We start from the raw sequence: 14327 nt of genomic DNA on the forward strand, positions 1-14327 counted from the left end.
CTGTCCCCTTTAATGGGTGTTGCGCGAGTTGTCAACACACATGACCTGAGAGTGACCTCTAGTGGTTGCACAGAGAGTTGTAGTTCGGCATTATAAGTCTTTTTTTTTTTTTTTAACCATTTAACCATTACAAATGTTGAAAAGGTTAAAAAACAAAACAAATTCAATACAATACACTTTCATTATGTAGGCACTTAGTATTAATAATTGACCATATAATAACATAAAAAATATAATAATAATTTTGCAGTAGTTTTGTATGTGTATAAATCTCCCTGGGAATAATTATGCTTTTTCCAAACTTTTCCAACCATACAAAGGCAACCTGCGTGTGTATATAAGTTGGGGAGGTAAACACAAGCAGTGCCGGTAGGGAGCCGGGTGGGGGAGACCTCTCCTGGTGAACACTAGCAGTCGATGTATGCCGTGGCTTTTGTGGAGATGTTATTCCTCAGCTCCTCCGCTTCTTCCAGCAAATCTTCCACCTCTTTGGCCTTCTTGTCTTTTGTGTTGATGGAGTCCTGGATCCTCCTCTCCAGGTCTAACACAGCACACACAGATAGACACGTCAGCGGATCAGGAATCTTGGGAGTATGTGTTGATATGATGAGACTTCTCCTTCCATGACTACCATAATTACAATGCTTTTGTGGTGGATTTGGTGAAGATTTACCCTGAGAGATAATATATTTATAGTAAATGTACAAATCTGGGTCCAAACCGTTGAACAAAGTATCAAACAATGCTATCGTTACGAACTAAAAACCAGCTGAAAGTTCTGGTATAGGATCTTGTACCAATGTACAAAGATCCTGAGTTGTTGTTCAGAGGGGTTCCAGAACAGATAATAATTATAGATGCTATTGAAATTCATATTTAGCATTTTATAAATAATTAAACAACAAAAAGTAATTTAACTCAAAATATATATTTTAAGCCAAATAATGTATTTTATTTAAAATTTTGATAAACATTCACAGATTCCAGCTTCATTTGAGCAAACCCACTCTCAGCTTGACTAGCCAGTTAGTCCTAATAAACACAACACTGATTTAGCTCATTAAACTGGAACTACCATCCCATCCTTCAACCAGAAGACCCCCACGAAAGGGTCTCCACCATCAGGGAAAATAACCTTACCAGCATTTTTTTTTACGATTACAAAAAAGTAGTCCCTCCTAGCTGCCTGCAAAGTGTACGGCGGTTGCTATGCAACACACTCTAGCGTCCTTCAGAGAGAAGGCTAGGCTAGAGACGGTAGCTTGGTTCGCCGGCAATTTAGCCTACTATCGAGTTCACTCACTGTGTGCCTATTTCTTTACAACATTTCCACCCTCTCCAGCAAGCAACATATTTTTAGGCTTCAGTGAACTATGCTATTGCTTTTATATATAAATAAACAACAGTTCAAGTTAGGCGCGGAGTGATACTGAACTCTGTAAACTGAACGGGCGTCATAGCTGTGTGTATACGCTCAATATACAACAGTTGGGAACCAATCAGATCGCTTGATTTAAGCCACCCGTTTTATAATTAAGCAATAGATCACGACAGGCCGTGGTATACGCTCATTATACCACAGTTAAGGGGCGTTGTCCGTCCCGACGCGCAGCGGAGGGGCGGCGACCCCCTTCACTGTGGTATAATGACCGTATATCACTGACTGAAGTGATCTATTGCTTTTATAAAACGGTTACGTAAATATGGCGAAATTAAAGTCATAGACACCCTCAATTTTGAAAAAGCTAGAAAGTCGGAAAAGCATTTTTTTTTAACGAATACAGAAAAGTAGTCCCTCCTGGCTGCCGGCAAAGTGTACGGCGGTTGCTATGCAACACACTAGCGTCCTTCAGAGAGAAGGCTAGAGACGGTAGCTTGGTTCGCCGGCAATTTAGCAATTTAGAAGGCTAAATTGCCGGCGACCGTGTGCCTATTGCTTTACAGGCTTTTTTTAGGCTTCAGTGAACTATGCTATCGCTTTTATATATAAATAAACAACAGTTCAAGTTAGGCGCGGAGTGATACTGGACTCTGTAAACTGAACGGGCGTCATAGCTGTGTGTATACGCTCAATATACAACGGTTGGGAACCAATCAGATCGCTTGATTTAGGCCCCCCGTTTTATAAATACATATAAATATATGTTTATATAAACTGTATATTCAATAGTGTGCTGACCTTCGATTTGCATCATCTTGCGTTCCACTTCATCCTTGAGCTTCTCTGCCTCCATGGTGATGTCCTTCAGAAGCTGGCTGGTCACGTCTGTTGCGTTCTGCATGGCGTTCTTCTCTTGTAGCTCTTTAAACTTCTTGTTCACCTTGTCCAGCTCCTGTCAGACACATCACAGCGGCCTTATGTTGTTACAAATCATAGGAACACAAATGAATTAACGTGTGTGTGTGAATGTATGTTTGAATGTATGTATGTATGTATGTATGTATGTATATATGTATGTATGTATAAATGTGTGCGCATTATTTGTGTGTGTGTGTGTGTGTGTATGTATGTATGTGTCTATGGCGTGTATGCGTGTATGTGTTCGTGTATATGTGTTTGTGTGTGCGTGTGTGTGCGTGCATGTGTGTGTGTGTGTGTGTGTGTGTCTCCTACAGCCTCAGCCTCTCCAGCAGTGGACAGTGCGTCGTCCGCTGCGTTCCCAGCCTCTCGCGCCTGCTCTCGGTTCAGGTCGGTCTTGTTCTTCAGGGCCTCTATCTCCTCCTGCAGCTCCCCGGGGGGCCGGCCACTCATCAGGGCCCTCTCGGCATCGGTCAGCTTCTGCTGCACCTGGTGGAGATCAACATCCGCATGTTGGTGGTGGAGGGACGGGGGGGGGAAATGCAGGCCAGGAGATGCGTGGAATGCCGTGAGTTTTCGATGAATGGATGATGGGTGAATGGGTGATGGATGGTTGGATGATGGATAGACGGATGGTGGATGGTGAATGACTGGGTGATGTGTAGGTTGATGTCTGGATGAATAAATGGCTGGGAAGAATAATGGATCAATCAATCAGAAAAATGCTTCCCCAAAAGCATTGGGAAGGCCCTTGAATCATCAATCATGGTGGACACATAGAGGTGGTGAGATAGTTACTTGGTTGACTTGGTCCTTGATCATGTCCGTGTCTTTGGTGACGTCCTCCAGGTCGTTGTTGGCCTTGTCCTGGGCCCGCTCTGCCGCATAGAGGGCCGTGGTGATGTGCGTCACGTCTATGTTTTTACTTTTATTTCTATTGAAAAAGAACATTTCAATATTATCGACCAAAAAATCCTCAGCATTATGAAGTAATTATAAGAATCTGACAAATTATATATGTATTCTCTTTGTATGTATGAATATATAGTATGCTTGTGGTATCATTGGCGCACAATGATGACCTAGTATTTCACCCGTTATTATAAGTCTTGGATATCTACTCCTGGAGAGGAATTTCAGTATTTTCAGCATAGAAACACATCCGAAGAGCCAACTGCCTTCCAACTAGGGCTGCTCGATTATGGAAAAAATCATAATCGCGATTATTTTGGTCAATATTGAAATCTCGATTATTCAAACGATTATTTTTGAGTTTGAAAACATGATGCATTTATTCATCATTTCTCTCCAAAAAAAAACACTTTGTAAATGAGAACTTCGAAAAAAAAATATACACAAAATGGTCAAATAGAAAATAAAGTCCAGATATGAATCCAGCTGTTCTGCAATTTCTATTAAAAAAGATTAATTAAAATAAGATTAATAAATCGTTTCAACTCGATTATATTAGTTTGGTGATCGTTTCACTCTGAAATCGAAATTGCGATCAAAATTCGATTAATCGCCCAGCCCTACTTCCAACATGCTGATCGAGGGTCACCGCCATTATTTTCTCCAATAAAAGTGTATTTAAATGCTTACACTAGTGATCAGAAATCTAGATTGACTAGTTCTACTGTCCACATTCTCAACGTCAGTACTTGAGTTGGAGAGCTTGTCGGAGCAGGTCCTGGGCTATCTTGGACTGCTCCTCCAGCCAGCTCAGGTCCTTCTTGAGGTCGGGGGTGTTGGAGAGCAGATCTTTGATGTCTTTGATCAGGGAGCGGATCTGGTCGGGGGAACCCGGCAGCCGTATGTTCAGCACGGCCTGGGCCATCTTCTCGATGTCGTCGGGGGAAACCATCTCATCTGGAGAATGAGGAGAAAACAAACCATATGAGACTGGGTTTCCCATATGGACTCTAGTGCTGGACCTATATTTGTTGAGAGGTGTTTATATCATGTGTTATGAAATTGTTACATAAAATTGTCTGTTGAAATATTCTGTCCTTCTCCAGTGCTTTTCTCTGTGCTCTTAGCTACCCTCAATGTCAATCAGAAATCCATGAAAATAACATTGTGCAATATTTGGTTCATGATTATACAAAATATGGATGAGATTCTTCGCTGAACATTAACACTGAGTTTAATTATTTCCACATCCTTGCTTGGTCCTACAAACAGTTCTTAGTGAAAATAATGACCACGGTCTTGAACTCGGTGAATTAAATATAGATGTATATATATGTATACAAACACTGTATATTTAGTAGTGTTATGGTTATGCTGACTCATGCTCCCTATAACTTCGACGTCAATCACATCTAATATTATTTCCCAAGAGAAGTGTCTCTTTGCTGATGATGATGAGTTTTGTCTGTGGAGTCATCCTTTACATGATCTGCCCATACTCACCCATCAGGTAGTCCCTGACCAGTCTCAACAGATCCTTGGCTTTCTGTTTTTCTCTCTCCACGTCCTCCTTCTTGTTGTTGATGCGGTCCTGCAGCTTATCGGAGAGGTCCAGCGTGTCTAGGGCCACCTTCTTAGTTGCGTTGGTCTAGCAACATAGAGGGAATAGAATGTCCTCAGAGCTTTTAAACTGGCCTGATTCACCCAGCGGCTAGTCCATGGGGGGCAAAGGGGATTCAACAGAAGTTGAAGTCCTTAATTATTTCTAAATAAATGATGTAATTGAAAATATATATTTAATAGAAGCCGACTCCACTATTGAAGTAAATATGTATAGTGACGGCCTCAAAGTGATTCATTAATATATATTTCAGGCTAGTATTAATGGCTGTGGGTCTGTTAAAGCAGATCATTTGATATACGTTGGTGATATTATTTATGACCCCTCCAGAAAATCCTCTTCCATATTTGTAGTTGTAATGAGATCTGCACTCTTGTAGCTAAGTGGGAGAATATTTGAATGCGGTTCACATTAATTTCCCCCACCCACCCCACGCCCCTGAAATCAACAATTGAAGATATAGATGCTTTAAAAAATAGCCGTAGTGCCTCACTTGGAAACTATGAAGCAACAATGGATATAATTATTTTAATCCACTGGCAAACCATAGTTAAACACACAATGTCAAACTAAAACCAATCCCTCAAATTGTACCCTGACTGCGTTATATCCACAGACCACAGCTATATCCACAGCTATACTATACAATAAAGTTATTAAGTCTACATCCGTCCAAATCAATTCAGATACATTCTGGTAAAGCTAAACGAAGTGAAAGGGGTTGGAGCCAGTTCACACAGATTTGAACTCGTCTGCTATCAGACTATTACCAATATGCAGTGTGATTCGTGAGACCAATCCAGACTACGAAGGTCTGAGGTACCTTTCTCCTCACGGCCTCCAGTTCATCCATCAGTGTGCTGATGGCGGTCTCCGCCTCCGCCGCCTTCTTCTTTGCGTCGAGACTCAGCGGGATGCTGCCGTTACATGACGGACCCCCACAGAGCTTTGTTCCCCAGAAGCTGGTGCACAGCGCACCTCCGCACTTAGACTTGGCACATTCCCGGTGCCCTGGTGCTCCACAGATCTGTGTCGGTAAGTAGGGGGATAAAAAAAAGAATCAGGGTTAAAATATTAAGTATGAATATGGGTTTCACTAGAACAGTGTAATGGAATGAAATAACATTTATTTGGTTTAAACAATTGGTGAGTATGTATTTCTCTGAATGACCAAGTTATAACCAATAAACCTATTTGTTTTCTGCAGAAATTGATTACATCAAATGAACATGGCAAAGTGTCTGTATCACAGAGAAAGATCCACCCACCCTTCCCTCACCCCACGTAGGTCACACACACAAAAACCAACCAACATAAAAAAAAAGATAATATATATAACGATTTAAAAAAATATATATTACAAAAATAAATAAATAAATAAATAAATAAATGTACCACTGACCTTCTCATTGAGCGTGACCACGTCCAGCGCGTTGACCTTGTCCACCAGATGGGACAGGTTCCCCTTGGCGCCGCAGCCGGCCTCGAGGCCCTTCAGGGCCTGCCGTGTGTCCATGGAGTCCTCCACGGCCTGGTTGGCGTTCCGTACCTTCTTCTCCTCTGCCATGAAGTCCTTGTGGAGCTTCCTGATCTCATCCAGGAGCTCTGAAGGGGGAGAGAGATGGGTCAGAGGTTGGATGATGGGGTCGGTGTGTTTATAGGCGTTTTCACACTGACAAATATGCTGTCTTTTGCACGCCTTTTTTGCGGCACGGTCCGCACGTTTACACTGCCCGAGGTAAATTGCCTGCTTGAGCTAGCACCCCAATTTACCCTCCCGGACCATACACACATTGGCGGTTTATTGGGTTTCATTCTGAACGGCTCCACGGTTCCGGCGGGGGGGGGGGGGGGGGGGCTTGGGTAGAGGTGTTGCTGCACTGTCTCCACAGAGACAACACAGCGATATCATCATGAGCAGTTCTAACTGGAGAGAAAGCGAAATCCGCGAGCTGCTGATCATGGGAGAGAAGGTGATGCAGTCGCATTAAACAAAGACATTGAAAGATGGTGCAATCTACGAGAGAGACGCAGAAGCACTGTCCTTACGAGGCTTTTGTCGGGATAAAAAACAAGTGGTCAGCAAAATAAAGAATATGTTGGCGTTTTTGCACTTGTAAATAGTTAATCGCTTTTGTAGCCTACACTCAGACGTGAACTAATTTTTGCATGCGAAAAAAAAACATTCGGGAGTAAGCAAATTGTTCTAAAGAGGTCTAGACTCTGTACGCAGCCCCGCCTTCTCCAGTGAACCAAGACAGCCTGCGCCATGACGAACAGGGGATTTTACCCCCTCGGTTTTACACAGGAAACTTGGGATAAGACGGTGAAATCGCCGGGCGTGCCAATCCATTGTAGATCCTGGATTTGCATACAAAGAGGAGTTCAGTGTTGTGCTTGGACCTTCTAGTTCCTCCGTGTCCACATCAGGGTCGTCAGTGATCTTGTCTCTCAAGCGGTGGAGCAGCTTATTGAAGTCCTGGCGGATGTTGTCTATCTCCATGTTGAGCAGCGATGTCGGGTCGACCAGGATTAAATTGGGATCGATGCTGTCTTTGAGCTTCCTGGTTAGAATCATAAGAGTACAGAAAAATATGTATGGGTTATGACAAGAACGGAAAATCTAAAAAGTTCAAAGTTCTAAATGTTTTTTTTTATATGAGGTTATTATATTACAAAGTAGCAATCAAACAAGCAGTGGGAAAATGTGTCATCAATATCACCATCCCCACTAACTCGGAAAAGAACACTGAATGCAACCTTTTCAAGTCTGGCCCACAGATGTGGAAGAGACCTGGAGACCATCCTGAGAACACCTCACATTCTGCTTTCCTACAAGGATCCGTATGGACCTCCCACATCCATTTCAGTACTTGACACAAACGCTTTCAGGAAGTCAGCGTAACAAAACATGTGACGCCATTACTGTGAGCTGCCCTGGACACACGGGATGAAGAGGAATGGGGAAAACGTCTCTTCCACCGAGACACTCCGCTAGTACATAGTTCAGCACACATGGCTATTTCTGCAATAACTGCACTTATGGCTGTGTAAACTCTACTCTTGTAAACATTAACGCTTTTTGGTTTGGGAGATGCCATTACGGATTTTGGAGCGGCATTCAGCATTTTACGTCATCAACTAAGACATGACAATGATTACATTGTCATTTCTGGAAACGGATGTGGGCCGGATTGCAGCCCCAGACAGAGCCCGGTAATGAAACAGAATGTATCATTATCATCATGTAGACTATTGCGATACTCGACAGATTGAATGTCATGAAATAAAAAGAACCCTCCTCTGTTACCGGACGTTGAGACTCAGCATCTCCACGTCCCCCAGCCCGGGGGGGGACCGCCCCGTCAGGTTGGCCAGCCGCTCCAGGCTGGCCTCCATCTTCGCGATGCGCTGCGCCTGCCGCTCGTAGCCCTGGCTCTGGTTGCCGTGGCGAGGGGCGAGGGCTCCCATGCGCTGCGAGGCCTGCTGCAGCTCGCTGACGTTGCCGCGCCACAGCACGCTGCACGCGTGGCAGGGCGCGCAGGCGGGGAAGGCCTGCTGGAAGCCCGGTGCGCACTCGTCGCAGAAGATGCCCGTCACCCCGACCCGGCACAGGCACTCCCCGGTGTCCGGGTCGCAGGAGGGCCGCTCGGTGCCCTCCAGGTTACAGTCACATGCTGAGGAGGAGGAGGGGGGGGGGGGGGGGGGGGGGGTCACCACACCACAGTGTTTGAGAATAAACATGGTGTTTTAGCGCCCACCCCCCCATGCACTCATGAGCATGTGACCAGTGGTCTTTGAATGTTGAGGAGTGAAAGAGATTTTGGTCTGATATTCAACCATTGCGATGGGCGTACATTTAAAAGTATTCATATTAGAGAGCACATCTGTAGAGCTATGGGTGTATGTCTGTGTGTGTGTGTGTGTGTGTGTGTGTGTGTGCGTGTGTCAACATACATATGCACTGGAGGTCTGGATTCCCAAAGTGGTTTTCGCCACATTCATCGCACTGCCGTCCTCCGAACTCTGGACGACACACACACTGTCCTGTCACCTGGAGGCCACAGAGGTCAGTAAGCACCAGAACCGTCGACAACAAGCTGGGGGTCAGCTGTGCTCCTGTTTGTGGTAATGAGGCGATTTCTGAGGCGTCTAACATATACATTTTAGTGACTTTAGTGAATTTACGGGTTATTTGTTTGTTTCACCTCCAAAATAATGTGATTCCTTAATCTGCATTATTGTTTTTGAACAGAAATACATGGCAATTTCAGCATGAAAATCCATGTTCAGAAGGCGAACCTCCTGCCGTGTTTTTCATGAGTGGGCGTTGGACCAGATCTGGGGTTGCATTATCAGTTAATCCAGTTACCTGGAGTGACCACACCGGAGTGGATCTAACTCTCAGTACTGGGACTCCTGGTCTCCCTCTGCTTATAGAAACACAGAGCTCAGCTGTGGCTCGGCATCAACACCTTGTCGCAGACGTTGTCCAGGGAGTTGGCCGGGTCACAGTTGCAGGGCTGGCACCCCGAGGACCCCCCGATGTTCCAGAAGCCGTCGGCGCACTCGTCGCAGAGGGCCCCGGTGGCGCCCGGGCGGCAGGGGCACTGGCCGCTCTGTGGCTGGCAGAAGCAGGGGCTTCCCAGGGGGCACCTTGTCACCTCCGTCCCCCTCCGGTCACATGAGCACTCTGAGGACACAGGAGAGACGCGCCACCATCCATTGGTTAGATATCCTTTTCACAGATCATCGTAACAAACACAGATGTCCCTCATAACGCTGGTCACGTGTTACATGGGTAGAAGGAGGGACATTGTTTTAGTTGGTGTACCGAGCGCTTTGATAGAACTCAGTTATCATAGACAACATTATTATAATCAAGAATAGTAGGCACATCTTTTTGTGATGATTGTTAATTTGCCTCACAAGCATAAAATATATGTTCATTACTGTACAGTGATTCTCACACCGTACATTATCAACATCAACAACATAAGGCAGTTTTACCTTCTTAGCTTTAAGGTTTGCTCCGATCAGCTTGGACAAACCGACCCAGCCATGCAGCTTCAGAGGGTCGAGTGCCTCCCTCAAGCCACCGAGGGCGTGTGGACCGTGACTGACCGCCGCGGTCATGGTTTACCTTTGCAGCCGTGCTCCAGGGCGTCGCCATAGTAACCGGGCCTGCACTCCTGGCAGTGCGTTCCCTGCGTGTGGTGCAGGCAGCGGAGGCACTCGCCGGTCACCCGGTCACACGCGGCGCTGTCCTCGGGGTCGATGTTGTTGTTGCACGGACACTGTTCGCACAGGGCCCCGGGGGCCGTCAGGTCGCCGTAGAAACCGGCCGAACAGCTGTCACAGCGGGGACCTTTCAGGCGACAAACATACACAAACACGCACACACACACACACACACACAATATGATGGAGTGACGACTGGGGGTTTGTTAAACAGTTTGATAAGTACTCTATAAGCTGCCAATAGAACAGGCCTGGTTGGCCGGGACTAGGGATCAGATACAGCCCTCTGACACATTTTAAGACTCTTCTTTATAGATGAGCATTGACTGTGATACCTTCTGAATCTATGTCTGGCCTCTTTTTGTTATCACTGATATGGGCGCCAGCTATAAGGACTCTCCATGCCATTTATCTCTGTCTCCCTGTTACGACCCTCAGGTCTGAGGCTTTGAGGGGGGAACATGAAGCCAACTCAAACACCACAGACTCTGGGTTTCACCAGAAAACAAAAAGGTGTATTGTAACAACAAAATAATATCAAATCCAAAATAAGCTATCCATCATCAGGGTGAGACTGGGCCAAAATAATAAACATAACAGACTTACCTTAAAACTAAAATAGTCACACACACACAACACACACACACACACACACACCTGTGTGTCCCTGTAGACAGTTGCAGATCAGACTGCCGGACTCTGGCTCTCGGTTGCAGAATGATGCGAAGAATTTCCCGCTGCCTAGTATGTCTGGGCAGGAGCAGGGCTCACAGGGCTCTCTGGAGACTGGGTCACCATGGTAACCTTTCACACACCTGGATGCAGGTAAAAGGGTCAGAATTCTGTCACTGAGGTTTATTGATTTACTTACTGGGAGGGGCTCAATCTTACACATTGCATCTTTAATATACATCTCAAAGCCAGCTAATACACTCAGTCTAGGAAGGACTCAGGATTGTAGGATTGTAGTAATTGTTTTACTTGCTAGGCGATGTTACTGTACCAAGATTGGTCAGCGACTTCACTATGAAGCCAGGAGGGTAAATAGACTCCAATTATTTTGGCTTGAAGGAATAGAATACCAATAGCAATTACCTGAGATTGCAATGGATTCGGTGGAACACCATTTTGCCGGCGCTCAATGCAGACCTCGAGAGCCCTTATCACATTATTAGCAGTAAACGACAGACTTCTTTCTGCCTCACTCTAACACGGACGGGGGTGGCTGACCTCTCACAGGAGTCTCCGGCGGAGTTTTCCCGGCACTGCAGACAGGAGCCGGAGTCCTGGTCGCAGAGCTCCGCCAGGCCGTTGCACTCGCACGGCCGGCACAGCGGGAAGCCCCAGTACCCGGGCTGGCAGCGGTCGCAGCTCCGGCCCGCCACCTCGGCCCGGCACGGGCACTGCCCTCGCACCTGGTCGCACAGCTCCGACAGGGAGCCGCGCGGGTCGCACGCACACGCTGCGCAGAACGACGAGAGAAGGATTGTCTTTGTTTGAGCGTTGTGTCGGAAAGGTTTTGACCTAGAGTCCTTCTGGATGGGATCATGAATTGAATCACTGTAGAAATATTTTTGCTGCGCGTGCAACGGAAAATCTCTGATGGATTTGTATTGCTCTTCGAGAGGAGTGGAACATTTTCACAACAACAACAGCATAACTGGATTGTCTAAATAATCCTCAACATACCTGAAGTACAATTAGATTACTTAAACTTTAAAAGCCTCATAACTTCAAGGCTGAAGCCAGCTGACTTTCTCCACTTAACACACTTTTATTTTTTTTATTACTTTTGTTTACAGTAACACAGTGTAGGCTTAGGTGGGATATGCAATATACAATATAGGCAATTGATGGCAAGATATAGCAGCAATACTTCAGTACCTAGACATGATGATTACTAGTAAAGGGAACAGTAACTTACATTCACAACCGGCTGGTCCGAATCCAAAGGTAAGGGGGGCACAGGTCTCACAGCATCGACCAATCACATTGGTCTTGCATTCACACAGACCCCCCAGCTTACTGCAGGACTGGCCCACAGAGCCGTGGATGTTACACCTGCAGGCTGGGAGCACAGGACAGAGACGAGGGCTTCAAGACAGCACAATATATCATTAACTTTGACTGGTGCCAGTAGGAAGTTATGTAAACAATTACAGTTATGGGTTCTATACCCTTAAAGCAGGGCACTGCTTTAAAATTTGTGGGTCAAATTTCCAGTTCGGATCATCATCCATCCCTAAGAATCGAATACTCTTTCTACTGAAAGGTAGTGAGATGGAAGAAGGGTGATTGTGCTGGGAGAGTTGGTGTCTGGTTGGGTGGTTTATCTCTGGCTCTCCTTCCTTACGCACGGCTCCGTTGATGCGGGCGGACAGGCTCTTCACCAGCTCCTCACACACCTCCGGCCACTGCTCCTGCTGGCCCGCTTCTGCCGCCAGATGGATACAGCGGAAGCGCCGGTAGGAATCCAGATCGCTCCGAGAACACAGGTCCTGGACAGACTCGATTCGGGGAATTAAACCCATCTGGGAAAACAGGAAGTGATGTTATTCTACTGTCATTGCATTAAGTCGTCAGTGACTAAATACAAATGGCCGGTGCTCAACTGTTTCTTTTTGTACCCATTTATTCACACTAAGACATCTTATCCAAGCACAGATCATCTTACAGCCTCTTACGTTATTCTTTGTTAATATGTATTATCCATGGACAACTTCAGAATTTCTGAAAGAGTTCTTACAGAGTCAATAAGGATGTGTGAGCTGAATTGGGGATTTGAGGTCTGCTCTTTCCTGAAGGTGATGTCCACAAAGTAACGCCCCCCTGCATTCAGGCACACGGGCTGATCCACAATGGCGCTCCTGGAAGATAAAGACAATCTTTGCATTCATCGTTCTTTGCATGGATGCATTGCTTTTGTATTGCTGGTCAGAGAGACAGGGTACTAAAGCCAATATGAACAGAAGAGCGGTTTGTTGCTTGGCTTCTTATATTTTAGCTTGGGTTATCGAAGATCAACTTAGTTTTCTTTCATTCTAAGCACCAGATACACCATGTAGGGTCTGCCATGAGCCCTACCAGAATGTCTTAGGAGGTTGGAAAGGAAACAGGAGATACCAAAGGAAAACATAAGACACGGCAGAGAATCCAGTAGCATCCAATTAAAACTAAATCAAACTAACTCGACTGACATTCTGCTGTCCTACACAAGCCTCTTTTAAGGGATGTATTCAATGGGTCTCTCACCTGGAGTTCCCAGGAAGTCGGAGGACTTTACTATCTGTTGGGTCACCGGGGCAGACGCTGTCACCAGGCGACAAGGGAACAATGCTGATCGTGGCCAGCCAATCGTCTGGGGACTGCACAGGAACAATTTAAATGATCAAACTATATTTAACGGATCATAAAAAAAACTAAAATGTCTGCATAGCAAACAGAACTAGAAACAGTTCCATCAGGAATCATCTAGTCTAAAGGCATCAGCTGTGGGTTATCCTCCGTGTGGGGTTGTTTCTGTACCTCTGACTCGTAGCGGACCACCAGCTGGTAGTCCAGGGAGCTGGGCACGTTGTCAACGGTGAACCTCAGCCCCGCCCCGTCCTGGACCCTGACAAATCCCGGGCCCGTCCAGGTGACGTGCCTGTCTGCTGTCCTCTGGCGCGGAATAATCTGCAGGGGGTTCCCCGGCTCTAAAGAGATGGTCCTCTGCTGAATGAAACCATGGTCAAAGAAATCCAAACAATTAGCTGTGTTGAGAGTTTATCTTTGAAGACACACATTTATCTCTGTGCATGTAATGATACTGTCTCCGTAATCATGCTGAAGACCTCTCCTCCTACCTCTCCTTGTCTCCTCCTACGAGCCTGCCTCTTGGTTTTCCGCACCAGGACCAGACGGCCGTTGCTCAACTTGAAGTCGTAGCCCTGCTCCCGGAAGTACTTCTCACACTTGGGCAGAGCCAAGGGGTTGACCTGGGAAGAGGCCGCCTTCCAACACATACAGGTCATTATAGGTCCTACTTAGACGATCAAATACATATCTAATGCAAATACATTTTGTGTGTATGAAGCCATTTGGTGAAAGTTATGAGACAGAGGGAGCAGAGGGATCACACACACACACACACGCACGCACACACACACACACACACACACACACACACGCACACACACACACACACACACGCACACATACGCACACACACACACACACACACACACACACACACACACACACACACACATGCAC

General features: G+C 46.0%; 1 protein-coding gene across 1 annotated transcript in view; it reads right to left on the bottom strand.

Moving 5' to 3' along the window:
- Nucleotides 1-372: 372 nt before the first annotated feature.
- The window catches only part of lamb4 (laminin, beta 4), a gene marked incomplete at its 5' end in the record, with an annotated part of 21703 nt that continues 7748 nt past the window's right edge, over nucleotides 373-14327 (bottom strand). The window contains 21 exons of the mRNA XM_084477852.1: nucleotides 373-541; nucleotides 2180-2333; nucleotides 2615-2788; nucleotides 3098-3233; nucleotides 3961-4168; nucleotides 4715-4859; nucleotides 5656-5859; nucleotides 6235-6437; nucleotides 7236-7396; nucleotides 8143-8509; nucleotides 8790-8886; nucleotides 9308-9525; nucleotides 9976-10200; nucleotides 10731-10888; nucleotides 11304-11535; nucleotides 11998-12141; nucleotides 12427-12604; nucleotides 12820-12940; nucleotides 13326-13438; nucleotides 13599-13787; nucleotides 13919-14050. Of these exons, the coding sequence (XP_084333978.1) occupies nucleotides 408-541; nucleotides 2180-2333; nucleotides 2615-2788; nucleotides 3098-3233; nucleotides 3961-4168; nucleotides 4715-4859; nucleotides 5656-5859; nucleotides 6235-6437; nucleotides 7236-7396; nucleotides 8143-8509; nucleotides 8790-8886; nucleotides 9308-9525; nucleotides 9976-10200; nucleotides 10731-10888; nucleotides 11304-11535; nucleotides 11998-12141; nucleotides 12427-12604; nucleotides 12820-12940; nucleotides 13326-13438; nucleotides 13599-13787; nucleotides 13919-14050 (3693 nt within the window). The 3' untranslated portion in view covers nucleotides 373-407. The remainder of the gene's footprint in view (nucleotides 542-2179; nucleotides 2334-2614; nucleotides 2789-3097; nucleotides 3234-3960; nucleotides 4169-4714; nucleotides 4860-5655; nucleotides 5860-6234; nucleotides 6438-7235; nucleotides 7397-8142; nucleotides 8510-8789; nucleotides 8887-9307; nucleotides 9526-9975; nucleotides 10201-10730; nucleotides 10889-11303; nucleotides 11536-11997; nucleotides 12142-12426; nucleotides 12605-12819; nucleotides 12941-13325; nucleotides 13439-13598; nucleotides 13788-13918; nucleotides 14051-14327) is intronic.

The sequence above is a fragment of the Micromesistius poutassou genome (assembly GCF_964030765.1).
Source record: "Micromesistius poutassou genome assembly, chromosome: 13".
NCBI classification, from domain to species: Eukaryota; Metazoa; Chordata; class Actinopteri; order Gadiformes; family Gadidae; genus Micromesistius; species Micromesistius poutassou.